This window comes from Sciurus carolinensis, chromosome 13 (genome assembly GCF_902686445.1).
Source record: "Sciurus carolinensis chromosome 13, mSciCar1.2, whole genome shotgun sequence".
NCBI classification, from domain to species: domain Eukaryota; kingdom Metazoa; phylum Chordata; class Mammalia; order Rodentia; family Sciuridae; genus Sciurus; species Sciurus carolinensis.
The window spans coordinates 1,399,870-1,421,638 of NC_062225.1; the positions used below are offsets into that span (position 1 = coordinate 1,399,870).

General features: G+C 40.0%; 1 protein-coding gene and 1 pseudogene across 1 annotated transcript; one reads left to right on the forward strand and one right to left on the reverse strand.

Moving 5' to 3' along the window:
• Positions 1–8,990: 8,990 nt before the first annotated feature.
• LOC124963513 (14-3-3 protein zeta/delta-like) lies at positions 8,991–9,798 on the reverse strand (annotated as a pseudogene).
• A 496-nt stretch (positions 9,799–10,294) lies between these two features.
• Positions 10,295–14,482, forward strand: LOC124963514 (zinc finger protein 664-like). The gene is made up of 2 exons (XM_047523246.1): positions 10,295–10,308; positions 13,126–14,482. The coding sequence occupies exons 1-2, from the start codon at positions 10,295–10,297 to the stop codon at positions 14,480–14,482; spliced, it is 1,371 nt and encodes a 456-aa protein (XP_047379202.1).
• The last annotated feature ends 7,287 nt before the right edge of the window (positions 14,483–21,769 follow it).

Genomic DNA, 21,769 nt, shown 5'->3' on the forward strand with positions numbered 1-21,769 from the left:
GCTGCACTAATTTGCAACCCCACCAGCAATGTATGAGTTGTACCTTTTTCCCCACATCCTCTCCAACACCTATTGTTGCTAGTATTCTTGATAATTGCCATTATAATTGGGGTGAGATGGAATCTTAGTGTAGTTTTGATTTGCATTTCTCTTATTACTAAAGATGGTGAACATTTTTTCATATGTTTGTTGATTGCTTGTAGATCTTCTTCTGTGAAGCATCTGTTCATATCCTTAGCCCATTTGTTGATTGGGTTATTTGTATTCTTGGTGTAGAGTTTTTTGAGTTCTTTATAGATTCTGGAAATTAGTGCTCTATCTGAAGTATGAGTGGCAAAGATTTTCTCCCACTCTGTAGGCTCTCTCTTCACATCACTGATAGTTTCCTTTGCTGAGAGAAAGCTGTTTTGTTTGAATCTATCCCAGTTGTTGATTCTTGCTTTTATTTCTTGTGCTATGGGAGTCCTATTAAGGAAATCTGATCCTAAGACAACAAGGTGAAGATTTGGACCTACTTTTTCTTCTATAAGATGCAGGGTCTCTGGTCTGATTTCAAGGTCCTTGATCCATTGTGAGTTGATTTTTGTGCAGGGTGAGAGATAGGGGTTTAGTTTCATTCTGTTGCATATGGATTTCCAATTTTCCCAGCACCATTTGTTGAAGAGGCTATCTTTTCTCCATTGCATATTTTTGGCACCTTTGTCTAGTATGAGAAAATTGTATTTATTTGGGTTTGTGTCCGTGTCCTCTATTCTTACCGTTGATCTACCTGTCTATTTTGGTGCCAATACCATGCCGTTTTTGTTACTATTGCTTTGTAGTATAGTTGAAGTTCTGGTATCGCGATACCCCCTGCTTCATTCTTCCTGCTATGGATTGTTTTAGCTACTCTGGGTTTCTTATTCTTCCAGATGAATTTCATGATTGCTTGCTCTATTTCTGTAAGGTATGTCATTGGGATTTTAATTGGAATAGCATTGAATCTGTATAGCACTTTTGGTAGTATGGCCATTTTGACAATATTAATTCTGCCTACCCAAGAACATGGGAGATCTTTCCATCTTCTAAGGTCTTCCTCAATTTCTTTCTTCAATGTTTTGAAGTTTTCATTGTAGAGATCTTTTACCTCTTTGGTTAGATTGATTCCCAAGTATTTTATTTTTTTTGAGGCTATTGCAAATGGAGTTGTTTTCCTCATTTCCCTTTCAGCTGTTTTATCGCTTGCATATAAAAATGCTTTAGATTTATGCGTGTTGATTTTATAGCCTTCTATTTTGCTGAATTCATTAGATGAGGTCTAGAAGTTTTCTGGAGGAGGTTTTTGGATCCTCTAAATATAGAATCATGTCATCCGCAAATAGTGACAGCTTAAGTTCCTCTTTTCCTATTCGTATCCCTTTAATTTCCTTAGTTTGTCTAATTGCTCTGGCTAGAGTTTCGAGGACAATTATGAATAGAAGTGGTGAAAGAGGACATCCCTGTCTTGTTCCCGTTTTTAAAGGGAATGGTTTCAGTTTTTCTCCATTAAGAATGATGTTGGCCATGGGCTTAGCTTAAATAGCCTTTACAATGTTCAGGTATGTTCCTACTATCCCTATTTTTTCTAGTGTTTTGAGCATGAAGGGTGTTGTATTTTGTCGAACGCTTTTTCTGCGTCAATTGAAATAACCATATGATTCTTATCCTTAAGTCTATTGACATGATGGATTACGTTTATTGATTTACGGATGTTAAACCATCCTTGCATTCCAGGGATGAACCCCTTTGATCGTGGTGCACGATTTTCTTAATATGCTTTTGGATACGGTTTGCCAATATTTTGTTAAGGATCTTTGCATCTATATTCATCAAGGATATTGGTCTAAAATTTTCTTTCCTTGATGTGTCTTTTCCTGGTTTGGGTATGATGGTGATATTAGCTTCATAGAATGAGTTTGGTAGGGTACCCTCTTTTTCTATTTCCTGGAATACTTTGAGAAGTATTGGAATGAGATCTTCTTTGAAGGTCTTGTAGAACTCGGCTGAGAAACCGTCTGGTCCTGGGCTTTTCTTGGATGGTAGATTTTTAATGGCTTCTTCTATTTCATTGCTTGATATTGATCTGTTTAAATTGTGTATGTCCTCCTGGTTCAGTTTGGAGGAGCATATGTCTCTAGAAATTTGTCAGTGTCTTTGGTAGATTCTATATTGTTGGAATACAGATTTTCAAAGTAGCTTCTAATTATGTTATGTATTTCAGTGGTGTCTGTCATGATATTTCCTTTTTCATCACGAATTTTAGTGATTTGAGTTTTCTCTCTCCTTCTCTTTGTTAGTGTGACTAAGGGTTTGTCTATTTTGTTTACTTTCTCAAAGAACCAACTTTTTGTTTTGTCAATTTTTTGAATTGTTTCTTTTGTTTCACTTTCATTGATTTCAGCTCTGATTTTAATTATTTCCTTCTTCTACTACTTCTGCTGTTATTCTGTTCTTCTTTTTCTAGGGCTTTGAGCTGTAATGTTAGGTCATTTAGTTGTTGACTTTTCATTCTTTTCTTGAATGCACTCCATGCAATGAATTTTCCTCTTAGTACCACTTTCATAGTGTCCCAGAGATTTTGATATGTTATATCGTTGTTCTCATTGACCTCTAAGAATTTTTTTATCTCCTCCCTGATGTTTTCTGTTATCCATGTTTCATTCAATAGCATATTATTTAGTCTTCAAGTGTTGTAATTTCCCTTTTTTATTTTGTCATCGATTTCTACTCTCAGTCCATTATGATCTGATAGAACACAAGGCAGTATCTCTATATTTTTGCATTTCCTAAGGGCTGCTTTGTGGCATAACATATGGTCTATTTTCAAGAAGTTTCCATGTGCTGCTGAGAAGAAAGTGAATCTGCTTGTTGATGGATAGATTATTCTATATATGTCTATTAAGTCTAGGTTATTGATTGTGTTATTGAGTTCTATGGTTTCTTTGTTCGGTTTTTGTTGAGAAGATCAATCTAGTGGTGACAGCAGTGCGTTAAAGTCGCCCAGAATGATTGTGTTGTGGTCTATGTGATTCCTGAAATCGAGAAGGATTTGTTTGATGTACAGGGATGCACCATTGTTTGGGGCATAAATATTTACTAAAGTTACGTCTTCCTGATTTATGGTTCCCTTAAGCAGTATGAAATGTCCTTCTTTATTCCTTCTAACTTTGGCTTGAAGTCCACTTTATCTGATATAAGGATGGAAACCCCTGCTTTTTTACTGAGTTCATGTGCATGATAGGTTTTTTCCCATCCTTTCACCTTTAATCTGTGGATGTGTTTTTCTATGAGATGAGTCTCTTGCAGGCAGCATATTGTTGGGTCTTTCTTTTTAATCCATTCTGCCAGTCTATGTCTTTTGATTGATGAGTTCAGGCCATTAACGTTCAGGGTTATTATTGAGATATGATTTGTATTCCCAGTCATTTGGCTTATTTTTGGTTTTTAAATTCGCTTGGTTTCTCCTTTAGTGGTTTTTCTCTAAGATAGTTCCTCCCTTTGCTGACCTACATTATTGTTTTTCATTTCCTCCTCATGGAATATTTTGTTGAGAACATTCTGTAGTGCAGGCTTTCTATTTGTAAATTATTTTAACTTTTTTTTATCATGGAAGGATTTTATTTCATCTTCAAATCTGAAGGTTAGTTTTGCTGGGTATAGGATTCTTGGTTGGCAACCATGTTCTTTCAGAGCTTGAAATATGTTGAAATATTTTCATTATAATGTGCCTTGGTGTGGATCTGTTGTGATTTTGTGCATTTGGTGTTCTGTAAGCCTCTTGTATTTGATTTTCCATTTCATTCTTCAGGCTTGGGAAATTTTCTGCTATTATTTCATTGAATAGGTTGTTCATTACTTTGGTTTGTATCTCTGTGCCTTCCTCAATCCCAATACTTCTTAAATTTGGTCTTTTCATGATGTCCCATAGTTCTTGGAGATTCTGTTCATGATTTCTTACCATCTTCTCTGTTTGGGCAACTTTATTTTCAAGATTAAATATTTTGTCTTCATTGTCTGAGGTTCTGTCTTCCAAGTGGTCTAGTCTGTTGGTGATGCTTCCCATTGAGTTTTTTATTTGGTTTATTGTCTCCTTCATTTCAAGGATTTCCATTTGGTTTTTTTTGAGAATCTCTATCTCTTTGTTGAAATGATCTTTTGCTTCCTGCACTTGCTCTTTCAGCTTATTGGTATTATCATTCATTGCCTGCATTTGCTCTCTTATCCCATCCTTTGCTTCGTGAATCATCTTAATCATGTATAATCTGAAGTCCTTTTCTGACATTTCTTCTAACATACTGTCATTAGATTCTATTCATATAGAATCTAGATTTGTTTGGATCATTTTCTTCCCTTGTTTTTTCATGTTGTTCACGTATCTTCCCCTCTAGCAGTGCAGATCTGGGGTATTGCAGATTTCCCCCTATAGGCTTATTGTGGCCCTGTAGGTTTCCAAAACCCTTTCTTTAAGGGGAGATCAATATTAGCAGTGCCCAATTCAGACACTGCAATCCTAGACCAAATAGCCCCTACGGGGACAATAACAAAATTGTTGTAATAAACAGAATGAGTTCAAATATTATCTTCAGTAAAACAAACAGATTTGCAATAAGGTCTGCAGTTTCTAATGGAGGACAAAGAGGATGCAGAGGGATGTAGAATGTGGCTGTTAATGGGATAAGAAAAGATTATACAGAAGTTCTAGATAATAGAAAGGGTGAGAGTGTAATCAAAAGAAATTGGATGTTAGCATGCGAAAAAGGAAGAAAGAGACTCTGAGGGAACAGGTAAACAAAAGGAAAAGAGAGCAAGAAAAGTAAAGGAATAAAAACAAATTTTTTCTATAAGGAGAAAAAAGAAAATCTACAGTATAACAGACATATAGTAATGAAACCTCCCAGAGTTCAGTAGCCTGGTGCATGAGAGGTACCTGACAATGAGCTTCAAGCCTCCAGCAGGCGTCTCAGGATGGGATTTGCTCCACCTAAAGATCGGAGGTCCGGCTTCCAGGATTATCCACGATGGCCGCTCTGGCTTTGAAATGTGTTGGCAAATGGGGAGCTGTAGCTCGGCGTGTGGACATGGTCAGCTGGAGGTCCTGGAGGCCGGATGCGGTTGGTCAGGGAGGGATCCTGGAGGTCGGGTGTGTTTGGTGTGGTTGTGGGATCCTGGAGCCCGGGTGCAATCAGTCGGTCTGGGGTCCTGGTGATAGGGCACAGTCAGTTGGTCTGGGGGTCCTGGCGGCAGGGAGCAGTCAGTCGATGTGAGGGCCCCAGAGGCAGGGAGTGATTGGTCGAGCTGAGGGATCCTGGAGATGGGGCTCAGTCAGTCCGGCCAGGGGTCCTACGTGTCCTGGCTGTTGTCTCAAAATGGCGGCAGCCACGTGTAACCAAACCTGCAGGTACTGTAACAGTGAACTTCCAGGCAACAGCAGGCAGCTGGCGCTCCACTGGCAGTCGATGATCAGTTTGCTGACTGTTGTCGGAGGATCGGGAGGTGAACCTTGTGCATTGGGTGATGGATAGGTGTAAGGCAGGCGATGGACAGGCAAGAGGCAGGCAAATGGCAGATGATAGGTGCCTGACAGTGAGCAATCTGCACTCAAAAAAGGCGTCGATATGCTGGCAGACTGCAGGTGATCACAGCAGACAAATGGGGTAAACACCAGGGAATTGATAAGCAGCAAAAACTGCCTCACCAAGAAACAGATATCCTCTGCTTGAAACCGGAGTTACGGAGCGACAAGAAACGCAGCCTCCCTCTAGTCCGCCATCTTGGATCCCCTAGTTGTACTTTTTGTAAGTTTCCTTTGCCTCTTTTAATTCTTTTTCCTTCTTTCTTATTGGGATAACTTGTAGTTCAGTGGTTATTATATTGAAATTATTTGATTCTTCTTTCACTTCCCTTCATTCTATCAGTAACTTTTGTCATTTACTTTGGCATTTTATAAAAATCATTTCAAGCTTACACTAGGTTTTTAACTTGCAACAAATTAACTTCAGTTTCACAACAAAAATTAGTGTATTTATCAATCCATTGAAAATTGTTATTGATGGCAGTTATTTTTATACTGCATGCACATGAAGAGTTTTATGATGATTTTTATGGTTTTATCTTTCAAATTCTATTGAAAAAGTAAGAGTTTTATGACCTATCATTCCAATAAAATTGAATTCCATATTTGCATGACTTTTCCTTACCAGGAAAAGTTTAAATTTTCACATGATTTGTGTTGCTGTGCACATTTATTTTATTTTAATTAATTAATTAATTTTTATTTTTATTTGTTCTCATTAGTTGTACACGACAGCAGAATACATTGGTTCATTGTACATGAATGGAGCACAGCTATTCATTCCTCTGACTGTACATGATGTATCACACCATTTGTGTGATCTTACAAGTACCTAGCGTAATGATGTCCATCTCATTCCACCATCTCTCCCACTCTCCTGCCCCTCCACTCCCCTCTCTTGCCTCTGCCCAATCCGAAGTTCCTCCATTCATCCCCTCCTCCTTCCCCATTATGGATCAGCATCCATGTATCAGAGAAAACATTTGGCCTTTGGCTTTTTGGGATTGGCTTATTTCTCTTAGTGTATTATTCTCTAACTCCATCCATTTACTGGCAAATGCAGTTATTCCCCTTTAAGGCTGAGTAATATTCCATTGGGTATGTATGTATGTATGTATATATACCATATTTTTTGATCCATTCATCTGTTGAAGGGCATCTAGGTTGGTTCTACAGCTTAGCGTTTGTGAATTCAATTGCTATAAACATTGATGTGGTGCATCACTGTGGTATGCAGATTTTAAGTCTTTTGGGTGTAGACAGAGGAGTGGGATAGCTGGGTCAAATGGTGGTTCCATTCCAAGTTTTCTGAGGAATCTCTATACTGTTTTCCAAGTGGTTGCATCAATCTACAGTCCCACCAGCTATGTACGAGTGAACCTTTTCCCCACAGCCTCAACAACATTTATTGTTGCTTGTATTCCTGATCATTGCCCTTCTAACTGGAGCAAGATGATATTGTAGAGTAGTTTTGATTTGCATTTCTCTATTAGAGAATTTGAACCTGTTTTTATATGCTTGTTGATCAGTTGTATTTCTTCTTCTTGGTCTGCTCAGTTCCTTAGCCCATTTATTGATTGGGTTCATTTGTTGTTTTGGTGTTAAGTTTTTGGGTTGTTTCCGATCATAAATACCGATTGAGTATTTACAGTATACTAGGCATAATAGAAATACAGAAAACATTGTCCCTGCTCCTGAGGAGTTTACATTCTAAAAGGGGAACAATAAAACTTTCAAAGTGGCATTTTTGTTTAGTTTCCTGTAAAGAACTGAGGAAATATTCTGTAGGGTGTGCGTTGGGCATAACTCAGCCCCATCACTATTTAAAGAGAGGAAGAGGAAGGATTTTAAAGGCAGATGATGACAGACCATTCAGGATTGGCAGGGTTTTCAGGGAGATGAACATGATCTCATCAACTAAGGAGAGATGTGCTCTAGTAACAAGGGTGTGGGAGACAGTTGGAGGGATGCAAGCGAAGGAAGCGGGTGGGTGTCCTAGACCTTAAGCAGAGCCAGAAAGGTCACACGGCCTCTTCCCAAGCATGTGGCCTCCAAATAGGAGTGGTTGGTGGCCATACAGAAGCCAAAAAAAGGAAGGTAATCCTGTGCACCTGACAGATAGAAAAAAGGATGAGAATGAAGGCAGCCCATAGAATATCAAGAGATCCTTAAAATCTGGAAGCACAAAACTTACAGTTAATGCTACCCAATGTCATGATGGGCCAAGAACATTTTGGCTTCCTAAGTTAGAAGATGCCATATACCAAAATTTTGAATGGAACACAATGTTTTTTTCTAATCAATTTCATTCTCCCCCAGAAATTAAAAAAAAAATTTTTGGTGGGGAGTGAGGAGGGGGAAATGGAACACAGTTGAGAATGGTGATTGTATTAGTAGTATTTTTGTTGTTATAACTTTGCATTTAAACTTGGTAAAAGGCCATTAGAGGCCAAGAGGGAATAGGATACATTTCCAAGGATGTACAGTTTACTTCAGAGAAGTTTCAAAACCAAAAGAGTAATTTACTTTAAAAGCTGTAGAGAAAGTAGGTGAAAAGTCCATTCATAAAACTTTTATTCCACTTACATGAACTTAATACAGAGGTTCTAAACAATTATGCTTGGACTGTTATGAAAATTTCGTAAGACATTAAACAAACCTAGCTATCATCTCAAGCTGTTTCCCTGTTATTTTTACAGCACATGCATGTATTAAAAAAAATCACAAAAGCAAAACAAAACAAAAAAATTTAAAAAGTTAAAAACATGGGTTTTGTTTTGTTTCCTGCTGTGCTTGATATACATGAAGTGATGGATATCAAGCAATTCATTTTTACTGCATCTTTACTTTTACATTTGTTCTTAGGTTGCCTAGAACACCTAAATACAAATAAAATGTGTAGCAAAAATAATGAAAGCAAAAGGCAGGTAACTACAAATAATGGAATGTGAACCCTTCCTGCCCTCATCCAGGGTAAGTTGGGTCACAACTTTGCTTCAAGGAGGACTTCTGCAGCTGTTGTCCAAGCTGCGTACTGAGATCGACTCTTCACGTGAATCGAATCGCACATGTAGGGTCCCCGGGATTTCCGTTTCTACTCCAGCCTGTAAGTGCCCCCAGCCTTGAAGTACCACAGTAACTACACCTGTGACTGGAACCAACCCCTTTTATTCTCCACCAGGGAGTTTTCTTTGCTTAGACATGGAAGCCACACTGTCCCTAAGAGTACTATGCCAAACATTTATAACTTGTATAAAAATTCCACACCTCCATATTGGCCAGCTCAAGATGAAAACAGAACACTCCCTAAGTGTAACTGGCTCTACTCCCCTTATATTAAACATAAAACCACATGGGAAATAAAGGAATTCAAATAGAAGTAAGATGAACCCGTCATAAATCATAGACAAAAACTACTTGTGGGACAGCATGGATCACAAACGATCTGCTGTGTAAATTTTAGAACGAGGCAGACAAAAGTTGGAAGGCTGTTTTCTTCTCCTCCTTCTCCTGCTTCAGCTTCATCTCCTTAGGTATCTGATGTCCACGCTGTCAAGTTGCCTCCCAGTAATTGCATTATTTGCGCTGTCTGTGTTTGATTCTTCACTTGATGTATCAAGTTCAGCAATGGCTTCATCAAAAGCTGTCTTTGCAAGAGAGCAGGCTTTCTCTGGGAAGTTCAAATCTCAGAACACAGAGAAGTTAAGGGCCAGACCCAATTCTGATAGGATGTGTTGGCTGCATTTCCTTTTTGCTAATTTCAGAAGTTTCTTGGTGTGCTTGTTGTGACTGATCCACATCCCTTTCTTACCACCAGCGGCAACCCCAACCACGAAACGGTAATGGTCTCCTTTCATTTTCAAATGGAAGACTTTGCTCCCGACTTGTGTAGCATTGGGAATCAAGACTTTTTGCAAGAGAGACAGCGCATCATTGCAGATACCTGTTGGCTCGGTCTCAGTTTTCTCTCTGTTCTCCAGCCACCTGCTGCTTTCTCTCAGCACCTTCTGTCTTTTGCTCAGTGCTTGAGATGACCCTCCAAGATGCCCTCGAGGCTCCTACATTCTTATAAGCAACTGAGAAGACGCCTCTCACATTAGGTGGTTCATCTCCTTGACCAGTTACAGCCTTCGTGCAGGCCGCCACGTCCTCATGTTGCTCGCCTGTTCGGCCAGCTTGGCCTTCTGCACCAGCTCATGTTTCCCCATGCCGTCTGTTCTGTGTCTAAGTGGGTGGCAGTGGAGGGACAGGGCCCAGCCGTGTCTGGGAGGGCGGCAGCGGGAGGCTGTTGCGTTCTTCCTACACCCTGGATCCTGGTGCTGCATCTGAGGTGCGTGTGCTGAGGACTCGCCCACCCTGCCGGCTCTCTCCGCACAGTACTGTTTCCTTTGCCGAGAAGCAGCTTTTTAGTTTGAGTCCATCCCGCTTATTGGGTACTTGATTTAATTCTTGTGCTTTAGGAGTCTTGTTGAGGAAGTCAGGTCCTATTTTTCAATGTAAAGGATTCACACTGGTATGTTTTGAAGGACGGGTCAAGAGTTACATTTGGATGTATTTATAAATATTTAAAGTCCCTCTGTTTCCTCGCTTTTGAAGGTCAGTGTTTCTGGTTGCAGTATTCTTGGTTGGTAACCGTGTCCTCTGAGCCCTTGGACACTAGTCCCAGTTCCTGTCTGCATTGCCAGGCGTCTGTGAAGTGGGCCGATGATCACGCTCAAGTGCCCTTCTCAGCGGCACGTCTTCCTTTCGGCACTGTCAACATTCTCTCTTTGTGAACATTGAAAAACTGAGCAAAATGCCCTTTAAGTCTTTTTTTGTTTTTGTTTTTTCTACTGGGAAACAATCGAGCTTCTTGAATTTTTGTCTTCTGTTTTATTGCTGATATCTATAACTTTTCAGACTTTAAACATTGATACTGGAGATTGTACTCAGTTGCTTTTCCACTGCCCTTTTCCTCAGCCCTATTCATTTTTTATTTTTGACCATGTCTCACTAAGTTGCTGGTTCAGCCTCCGCAGTTGCTAGCATTACCTCTGTGCATGCCCACCCCTGACTGTCTCAGTCACTATTTCTTAAGAAATTCTTCAAGTACATAATATGTACTTGTTTCTAGTAATGATTTTGGTCTAACTTTTATTCAGGTTTCTTTCTGTGCTCTGGTTCAGGTCACTAAACTAATTTGGAATGGTTTTTTGGGTAATTCATCACTCTCCCTTTCCTCGCATTCAATTCCTAGTGTTTTATTTTGTTCCTTGGATTAAGCCAAGTGTCCAAAGGTGTGCTGTACTATTTTTGATTTCTCCCTATAAAAGCCAACCAACGGCAGATCAATAGTCAGTTTGTAAACAATGGGGAAGTTGGTAAAGACTTGAAAGACAGGCAAGCACAGTGCTCTGCGTTGAAACCCCAGGAAACTGGGAGTACCTGCAAAAAGATTTTATGTTTGAGGTGTGTAACAGCAACTGAGCGACACCACGTCTCCAAGTCACAGTTTTAAAGGGCTTATGTTGTAACTCGGTGGTACAGCACCCTGGGCTTAATCCTAAGACGGCACATAAAAACCAAAACTAGAATGACCCTGTGATCCAGAAATCCAGGTTCTGAGTAGGTCTAAATAGGTCTAAATAGGTCTAAATAGAGGAGATTAGGTCAGCATGTTGAAGAGAACTCCACCGGTGTTTCAGTGCAAGCATCGTGCACAGTGATCAAATATGGACTCAACCTCTGTGCCCAGTAGGGGTTGGATGAGTGAAAAATATGGTGTTTATGACAATCAATCAACAATAGAAACGAGATAGCATCTTGCTTAAAGTGACATGGGATGAATATGCAGGACATGGCATTACATGAAGTAAGGTAGACACAGAAAGTGATTTCAGCCTCATGGGACTCACATGTGGAACTCAGAAATGCAGAGAATAAAATGGCTATGAACTACTGTGTTTTGTGGAGTTTTATTAGTAAAATCTGCATAATATCATTTTAAAGGACATAAGAAGGCCAAAAATAGTATAGTACCACATGGTGAGTGTAATGTATTACGTTCTTTTTTTGTGGGGGGTACCAAGTATTGAACCCAGAAACACTTAACTACTGAGCCACATCCCCAGACCTTTTATTATTTTTTATTTTGATAGAGGGTCTTGCGATGTTACTTATGGCCTCTCTAAGTTGTAAGACTGGCTTTGAACTTGGGATCCTCCTGCCTTAACCTCCTGACTTGTAGAGAATTCCAGGCTTGTACCACCAAACCTGCTAATGTACTGTGTTCTTGATGAACACTAATAGAATCAATGTAATGTTTTCCAACCACTAAAATGATAATTACATGAAATAATGCTTTTGTTCATAAGCTAGATTTAGTCATTTCACCATGTATTTTATTTCCCAATACCATGAAATACTTGGTAAATACATGAAATTTAATTTGTCAATGAAATGATTCCATACATAACCAAAATTATAAAAATTATAAGGCAAGTCATTTGTCTTGATTGCCATGTGATAACAACATCGAGGTAATACTGACATAGGCTGTGTGTGTGTGTGTGTGTGTGTGTGTGAGTTTCCCATTAAAAAGATTTGTTCATATCTCTCCTTGGACACCACAGGCTCTTTTCCCTTGCTGAATATGTGTTATTGTCACCCCAAATCTGTTACATCCGTGTCTCTGTCATGGTAGACAGAAAGTGGTTTTCAGACAGTCCCCAAGAAAGCCAGAAATGTTTCACATTTTCTTCTTCCTATCGAGAGAGAAGGGAGTTGAGTTGGTGGATATTTCCTAAATGTACAATGACATATTCTGGAGGAGGAAGGCCTTTCGTGGATAAAACTAGCACACTTTCCTTTCCTCTGCTGTATTACTCTCTTAATGACATACTCCTCTGTGATACTGTGAAGTCACAAAATAATTTTTCTGTCCATTGTTATTTAGCTCATATATTCATGGAATAATGATGACTTTTGATGTACTGTTCTGCTTCCCTGCTGATGTCTTGACTGCTCTAAGTTCATGTTATATTTGCAAAATAAATTACCAGTCTAATGTGTAAAATAATTGTCATTTCCATTTATTTCAGCCATGACCTCTCATCAGACCCAGGAAATATCAGAGCCTGGACTAGAAGATTTACTTAAAACACTGATACAGAGAAGATATGGAAATTGTGACCTTGACTATTTCCAACAAAAGAAAGTACTGAACAGTATAGGTGAGAGTGAAGGTCAGAAATCGTATTACAAAGGACAAGACAAATTAGTAGTGACTGTGCATAATGAAAACTTTACTGTCAACAGACCTCAAGAACATTTAATAGCTCAGAACAGCATTCAATGTATAGCTGAAGGACGAGATTCTAAAAGTGATCATTTTGAAAGTTTCTTTACAAACTGTCCATTATTTTGCAGTGAACAAAGAATTCCTTCCTGTGCCCAAACGTACACTTTTTTTTTTTTTTTTTTTTTGGTGCTGGGGATCGAACCCAGGGCCTTGTGCTTACAAGGCAAGCACTCTACTGACTGAGCTATCTCCCCAGCCCCCAAACGTACACTTTCAATGATTGTGGGAATGTCCCTGTGTATTCATTACTGCTTAATCAAAATTCAGATGGAGATTTCTGGGAAGCATGCAGCACATGCAATGAAGCAAGCAACACCTTCAGCCAGGTCTCTGCCCCAAGCAATTACCAGTGCACTTATGTTGGAGGAAAAGAGTATGAATGTAGCAAGACACAGAACTTCAGCTTTGGTTGCAATACGAGAAAACACGAGTGTGCTCACTGTGCCCAGAACCTTTACCATGACAACAGGTGTGGGAAAGTCCCTCCTCAGTGCTCAGAGCTCATTGCCCCTCCAGGTACTCAGAGCCAAGAGAAGCCTTGCACATGTGAGGAATGTGAGAGAGCTTCCCATCCAACTGCAAGTCCTCCTGGACACAGGGGAGCTCAGCCTGCAAGGGAGCCACGCAAAGTGAAGGAGCGTGTCCAAGCATGGAGTTCTGCACCCCTTTCTAAACAGGTCGGGTACCACAGTAGTGATCAACACGACAAGTTTAAAGAATGTGGCAAAACTTTGAATCAAGGACCACCCCCTGTTAAGCAGCACAGAATTCATACTGCAGAGAAACCCTACAAATGTGGACAATGTGGCAAATCCTTTAAAAATTGTTCAATCCTTTCTAAACACCCGAGATGTCATAGCAGTGGGGAAACTTACAAATGTAAAGACTGTGACAAAGTTTTTAAGAATTTTTCAATCCTTACTCAACATCAAAGGATTCATACAAGAGAGAAGCCCTATAAATGTGAAGAATGTGGCAAAACTTTTACTAGTAGGGCACACCTTGCCCAACACCAGATAATTCATACTGGAGAGAAACCCTACCCATGTGAAGTATGTGGCAAAGCTTTTAATAAACAATCATGCCTTACTCGACACCAGAAAATTCATACTGTAGAGAAGCCCTACAAATGTGATAAATGTGGGAAAGCTTTTAGGTCTCATTCATGCCTTACTCAACACCAGAGAAATCATATTGGAAAGAAGTTCTACAAATGTGAAGAATGTGGCAAAGCTTTTAATAAAAAGTCATACCTTACTCAACACCAAAGAATTCATACTGGAGGGAAGCCCTACAAATGTAAGGAATGCAGCAAAGCTTTTATGTGTAGTTCATCCCTTACCAAACACCAGAGAATTCATACTGGAGAGAAGCCCTACAAATGTGGAGAATGTGGGAAAGGTTTTACTCAAAGAGTAGGCCTTACTCAACACCAGAGAATTCATACTGGAGAGAAGTCCTACAAATGTGAAGAGTGTGGGAAAGGTTTTGATCAAATTGCATGGCTTACTCAACACCAGAGAAATCATAGTGGGGAGAGGCAGTACAAGTGAAAAAACTATTGCAGTCCTTTTAGCAACTGCTCAAACATTACAATCACTGGAGAATTCACAGTGCATAGAAACCCACAATGTAAATCCTGTGTCCAAGTCTTTACTCCATTTAAAAACATTCTTTAACATTAGAATCCTGATACCTGTCAGGAATGGGAAAGACATTTTCCTGAAATATGTGCCTTAAATTATAGCAAAATATATATAATGAAGAAAATGCCCTGAGAAATATAGAAAATTTAGGAAAGCCCTATCTGTTCCTCATATCTTGATATATGTGAGAGGGAAATGAGGAATTACCTTTAACTTTTGCTTAATATTTGTTAAACATCGTTAGCTGGTGTGGTAGAAATAAAAAATTCTCACCCATATCATGTAATAGTGCAGAAAGCTTGTCTCTAGAAGGATATAAATTTATTATAAATCAAAGATTTCTCAATATTTTCACTTTTGAAAACTGGAGAAAACAATTCTAACTTAGATCTTTTATCAGAAGTAGAGTTTTTCCTGAGATTTGTTAATATATACACATACTTTTTTTTGAGACTTTACAGTGGATTTTGAAATACTTTATTCAAATTATGTTTGAATTTGATATTCAATAAAAGTAACCTTTGTTCATGTGTTGACAGGGTTAGGTATTGAATCATGGTAGTATGTGACAGGTACCACCCCAGTGTTCCTCATTACTAAAGGTTTTACGTAATAGATACAAAAACATACTGAAATGTCTCCATTAATCTTTTTAGAAACATCAAGTCACTTGGACAATAGTACTCCCACCAATCAGATCTTTATTTATTTCCTCTGTTTGTAATTATGGAGATCTTAAGACAGTTACAGGCATAATATAAGACCATGACAATAAGACTCAGATTTCTCTGTCTTGAATTAGTACTTTCAAATTTTACCCTATTGGTGCTGGACATGGTGGCACATGCCTTTAATTCCAGCACCTCAGGCTGATGGAGGAAGATCCCGAGTTCAAAGACACCCTCACTAACTCAGCGAAGCCCTAAGCAACTTAGTGAGACCCTGTCTCAAAATAAAAAACAAAAAGAATTGGGGATGTGGCTCAGTGTCTAAGCACCCTGGATTCATTTCCTGGCACCAGAAATTTTTTTTCTTGTACGAGAGTATTCCTAAGGACCCTTCAATTTGGAGGAGCAACACGACTTCCCAACACAGGGATTTTGAATATCCCTGAAACCAGGAGCCACCAGTGCGTGTTTTGTGGACAGGAGTGCCAATTCCCCAATGGTTGCCCAGGAAGCCCTGTGGTCAGCTGGCCCATCCTGACTCCTGGCAAGCGGGGTAGAAAACAGACTGAAGAAGCCAAGCAGTTCCTCATGAATCCCCACGAGTAACCCCTGAGGAGGCTTGACTGACGTCAAAAAATTTAGAAAAAGATTTTTGCCCAATATCAAATACCTATTCAGTCTTGGACACCCAACGGGGAAGTATAACCAGAACCAAGTGTCCAATGATGAGGGTGAAAAGAAAGAGTCATACTCAGGGAGCATTTAAACCTCCCACCCAACTTACGTAATTGTGTATCTTTTGTGGTTCACTACCTTTTATTCTTTATAATTTATCATGGCTGTTATACATTGGGTATTAAAGAATAGATGGTATATGGCACAGGCTCCCAAAACTTCTCCACCACTGAGTCCTTAGAGAGACCCCAAGCTACACCTGTCCCTTTTTAGGTCTTACCAGGCACAAGAGCACGTGCTACCACAGAGAGGAAAACAAAGTTGTATTCAGGTGAGCCACTGCAGTATCTAAAAGTCGTGTTCAAAAGCTACACAGAGAATGAATTATATTACCTTACGTTTTTTTCTTGTGTTAGTGCTTTAGGTCAGTGGAACACCCAGAAACATCAGTTTGATTTAAATTGCTTGGGATATGTAGATACTGCAAGGTAATGATAGATTTTATGCACAAGAGACACAGAAGCAGGGTGTGTATGTGATAGATTGATTTCAAGTTCAGCTACACGGTCATCAGTGATTATTCTCTACCTTTTCTGCTTGTGTCCACTCCAGGTCATCTCACACAGGAGACTGATGAGTCATTTAAAAGTTTCCTAAGGCAAGTTAAATTGTAATTTGGGAGTAACTGGGGAGTTACTGCAATTTTGAAGAATATTTGTAGTTTTAGATGGTCATAATGCCCTTATTTTATTTATATTTTTATGTGGTGCTGAGGATCAAACCCAGTGCCTCACGTGTGCTAGGAAAGTGCTCTACCACTGAGCTACACCTGTAGCCGAAGTTTCAGCATTTTTGGAATAGTTTTCAATTTACAGGTAAGAATTGTTACTCTTGGGTTCAGAGGGAAGTTTCGATACAATGTATATCTTACATGATCCAGTTAGTAATTCATGTGTCTTTCATTCAGTTATTTTGCATAATTATGGGAAAACGTTGAGAGGGTTTCTTCTCATCTTGGATGCACTTCCTGTTAATATCTGTACTCACCCTACTGTGTGATTGGACCCTAGAGCCCTAGAACTTATTTTTCCCATAAAACTGTGTTTATGCACCCATCTTTCACTTTCAGAACATAATCAGAAATGGGATACCTGAATCATAAGTTTATTAATTTTATACAAAGATCAGTCAATCTGGATGGCTTCCTCTTTTTTCCACTGGCATGTGCTCCTACTTTGGCACCATGACACCTAATGCTGCCACGCATGCTCTTCAGCAAGTTGTGACAGCAGGCCTTGGGACGGGAAGCTTGCATTTGCTTTATAATGTGGGGGGTGTGTGGTGGGTTCATTTATTTGCCCCACAATAATTGTGTACTATAGCATGAGCCCCTCACTTTCTAAAACACATGCACACACATACAATATAATATATATATTTATATCTCCTTGTAATCTTCCTTGTTTTCATGAAGGATAATCAGAGTTTTCCAAATTAGGCAGGAATTAACTGCTTCAAGATGGTGAGTCTTGAAGCCATTTGTCTATGGGAATCTTGTAGTCATTCACCTTGAATAGAGAAGGGAGACTGCTAAGCAGGTGGGACAGGAGGTCAAGTGCAATAAGGGTGTTTATCTTGTCTCTTTTTTTACCTAGGGTTATACAGAATATTGGTGGTATGTTTTTTAAGACCTATGTGTGAAACAGTATGAAATAAAAAGAACTTCCTTTCTTTCTCTTTTTCGTTTCTTTTCTTTTCTTCTTTCATTTTTTGGTCCTAGGGATTGAACCCAGGGCTGCTATAGCCCTGAGCATCATCTCTTCAATTTTTTAAGAAAGGGTCTTGCTAAGTTGCTGAAGCTGGCTTCAGAATTGCACTCATGGTCTGGGGAGATAGCTCAGTTGGTAGAGTGCTTGCCTTACAAGCACAAGGTCCTGGGTTCAGTCCCCAGTACCGCAAAAAAAAAAAAAAAAAAAAGAATTGCACTTATGTCTCAGCCTCTGAGTCCCTAGGATTACAGGCATGTGCCACTGTGCCTTGGAAAAAATACCTGCACAGATCTTAAGTGTTCAGTGAAAGAAGTTTTTTTAATTCACTTCAATGATCAGAAACCCAATGAGTTTTGAAATATCTTTAATACCCACAACAATTTCCTCTGTTTCCTATTGTCAAAATGGAATAGATTATAGTAAAAACCATCAACTAAACATTCAAACGTTTCTTTGTGGCGTACTGTGGATTGAACCAAGCAGTGCTTAACCACTGAGGCTCTAGCTATTTTTATGTTTTATTTAGGTATAGTTTTGTTGAGTTGCTCAGGGAACTGCTAAGTTGCTGAGGCTGGCTTTGAACTTGGGCTCCTCCTGCCTCAGCCTCCTGAGCTACTGGGATTCCAGGCATGTGTCACTGTGCCTGCCTTAAATTATCTAGAGTTTCGCAGCAGCCTGCCATGGCCCAGTAGGGAGAGTAGAGGACTCTAGCTGTTGTCTGTGGGCATCTGTAGGTTGCTGGCTTGAATGTCGCCAAAGGTGCTGCCTTTGGAATGTTCCAGTCTCTGCTCTGCACTCAGCACTCATTAGGAAACTGAGAACAGAGTGAGTGCTGTCATGTGGGCATGACTCTACAGCCGCCCAGGTGCTCTGCAGAGGACACTGCTGACACAGGCTGCTTCGCTGGCCGTCACCTGCGTTGCTGGAGGACGGTCACTTCTCACCAAGTGGAGGAATCATGGGAAGGGAAGGCACCTTCCACTGAGATTTCCCTTTTTTCTTTTTGTGGATTTGATGCCCTTCGGCTCCCTCTGCCATGCTGGGACTTGCTGTGAAGACGCATGTTACTAATGGCAGTTTCAGACACACCAAGTAGACAGCGTGTCCTCAAGGGCCACTTGGCATTGCCCTGGCACAGTGGCACCCTGCATCGTCTGTCCCGGGCACAAACCCCTCACTCCTGGGCTCGTCCCCACACCTGCTCTCCCTTCATTCATTTTTGATTGGAAACCGTCGGGTTAAGGTCGTCACCTGCTGCTCTGGTCACACTCCTTACAGAGCAGGACGGGGCACCTGGCCAGTTCTCTGCAGTGGAACTGAAGCAGGCACGCGAGCGCTCCAGGATTCCTTATCACAGCTCAGACCCTCCTAGAAGCGGGGGGGGCCATGAGGTGCTGAGGATGCAGCTCAGTTGGTAGAGTGCTTGCCTCGCATGCACGAGGCTCGGGTTTGATTGCCCAGCAGCCATGAAGATTCAGAAATCGCTCAGGCCCTCTGGGGAACACGCATTCCGCTGCAGTTGTGGATGCCTCTGCCCACCTGGGTCCTCTGGAGAGGAAAGGACGTGTCAGGCTGCAACAGAGGTTGGCTTGTACTGGGGGCCCCTGAGCCTGTGGGCACCTCTCCAGAGGGCAAGGGACTCCCTGTGTGCCATCTGGGTAAGGAGGGTCCATGGCTGAGCATAAAGTGGTGGACAGTGAGGGCTGGTGGGGGCCCAGGGCTGCTGGGGGATGCAGAGTGAGTCTGAATGATGGTGCAAGTCGGCGTGCGCCAGTGCGAGCCTGCTGCAAGGGCTGTGTTGTGCGTGCATCTGATGCATGTGCAATAACTAAATGAAGTGGATTTGGGCGATTTGGATGTATTCAGACGATATGTCTATACACATGCATAGTAGGGACAACAAGTTCTTTATGAAAATAGCTGACAAGCCCTTAAATATTAGCACCACTCACAACATCCAATTTGAAGTACTAAATTGCAATGTTGAGGAATGTTTTTACTATCCCTATCTTTTCTACTGCTTTGAGCATAAAGGGGTTGCTGTATTTTATTAAATGCTTTTTCTGCATCTATTGAAATAATCATATGATTCTTAACTTTAAGTCTATTGCTGTGATGAATTACATTTATTGATTTCCAGATGTTGAACCAACTCGCATCCCTGGGATGAACCCCACTTGATCATGGTGCACTATCTTTTTAATATGTTTTTGTATGTGGTTTGCCACATGCAGTCGGGAGGCAGGATCCCTGTGGGCTCAGGCCAGGATCAGCACCTGCCTTCCCCTGCAACACGCTGTGGGTCAGCCCTGGGTTTAGGGAGACCACATATAGGGAGCAGAGTAGAAGGTGACGGAACCTAAACTGCAATGTAAGAACACAGGAAAACACAGACACAAATATTTTAATAGGAGCCCTTTGATTTAAGGTGGTATATTGTTTGCATGGGCTGGTGTTAATATTGGTCTCCCCCTTAAAGATGAGGTACTGGAAGGCTCAGGGACATTATGAGACTACAGGGCAGAATCTGAATTGTCTCAGCTTCATACCGCTAGATGAGAAGGCACACAAACAACATGAATAAACAAGGGAACAATGTACCTGAAATAAACCAAGATAGATGTTCCAACAATAGAATTCATAGACAACACAGTAGAAGAAATGTCAGAGGAGGAGTTTAGAAATTAATACTTAGTTTAGAAAATGCACACTTGTTTATAATAAAGCATGGTATTGGAGAGAAAGTACAGGAATCCAAAGATTACTTCAATAAGGAAATAGAGATTATAAAAAAGAATGAAACAAATCCTCAAAATGGAGGAAACAATAAACCAAATTAAAAATTCAGTGGAAAGTATCACCAACAGACTAGCCCACTTGGAAGACAGAACCTCAGAGGATGAAGATTATAAACCCTTGAAAATAAAGGTGACTGCACAGAGAAGATGGTAAGAAGCCATGAACAGAACTTCCAAGAAATATGGGATAATATGAAAAGACCAAATTTAAGATTTATCAAACTAGACAAAGGCATGGAGATACAAACCAAAGGAATGCACAATTTTTTCAATGACATAATATCAGAACACTTCCCAAATCTAAAGAATGAAATGGAAAATCAACTACAAGAGGCTTACAGGACCCCAAATGTAAAAAATTACAGAAGACCCACACCAAGGCATATTATAATGAGAATGAGTAACAGAGAATAAAGATGGAATTTTAAAGACTGCAGGAGAAAAAAATCAAATTACATACAGGGGGAAACCATTTTGGATCTCAACTGATTTCTCAACCAAGATGCTCAATGCCAGGAGGTCCTGGAGTAATATATGTCAAGCTCTGACAGAAAATGGATGCCAATCAAGAATTTTATATCCAGTAAAATTAAGCTTCAGATTTGAAGATGAAATAGAAACCTTCCATGATAAAAAAAAAAGTTAAAAGAATTCACAACTAGAAAGTCTGCACTATAGAACATTCTCAGCAAAGTATTCCATGAAGAGGAAAAAAACAAAAAAAGGAAACCAGCAAGGGAAAGAACTACACTATAGGAAAGGTCAATCAAAGGAGGAACCAAGTCAAAAGCCAATATTAAACCAAAATGGCTGGGAATACAAGTCATATGTCAATAATAACCCTGGATTGGGTTATTATATTAATGACCTAAACTCATCAATTAAATGTTAATGGCCTAAACTCATCAATCAAAAGACATAGAGTGACATATTGAATTTAAAAAAAGATCCAACAGTAGACTATCTTCAAGAGACTCACTTCCTAGGAAAAGACATCCACAGACTGAAGGTGAAAGGTTGGGAAGAAACATATCTCACATGAACTACTTAAACAACCAGGGGTTTCCATCCTCATAACAGATAAAGTGAACTTCAAAGTCAATCAGAAGGGATAAAGAAGGACATTTCATTCTGCTTAAGGGAATCATACACAAACAAGGTGTAACAGTCATAAATATATATGCCCCCCCAAACAATGGAGATCTGCATACATCAAACAAACCCTTCTCAATTTCAAGAATAAAACAGACCACAACACAATAATACTGGGTGATTTTAACACAT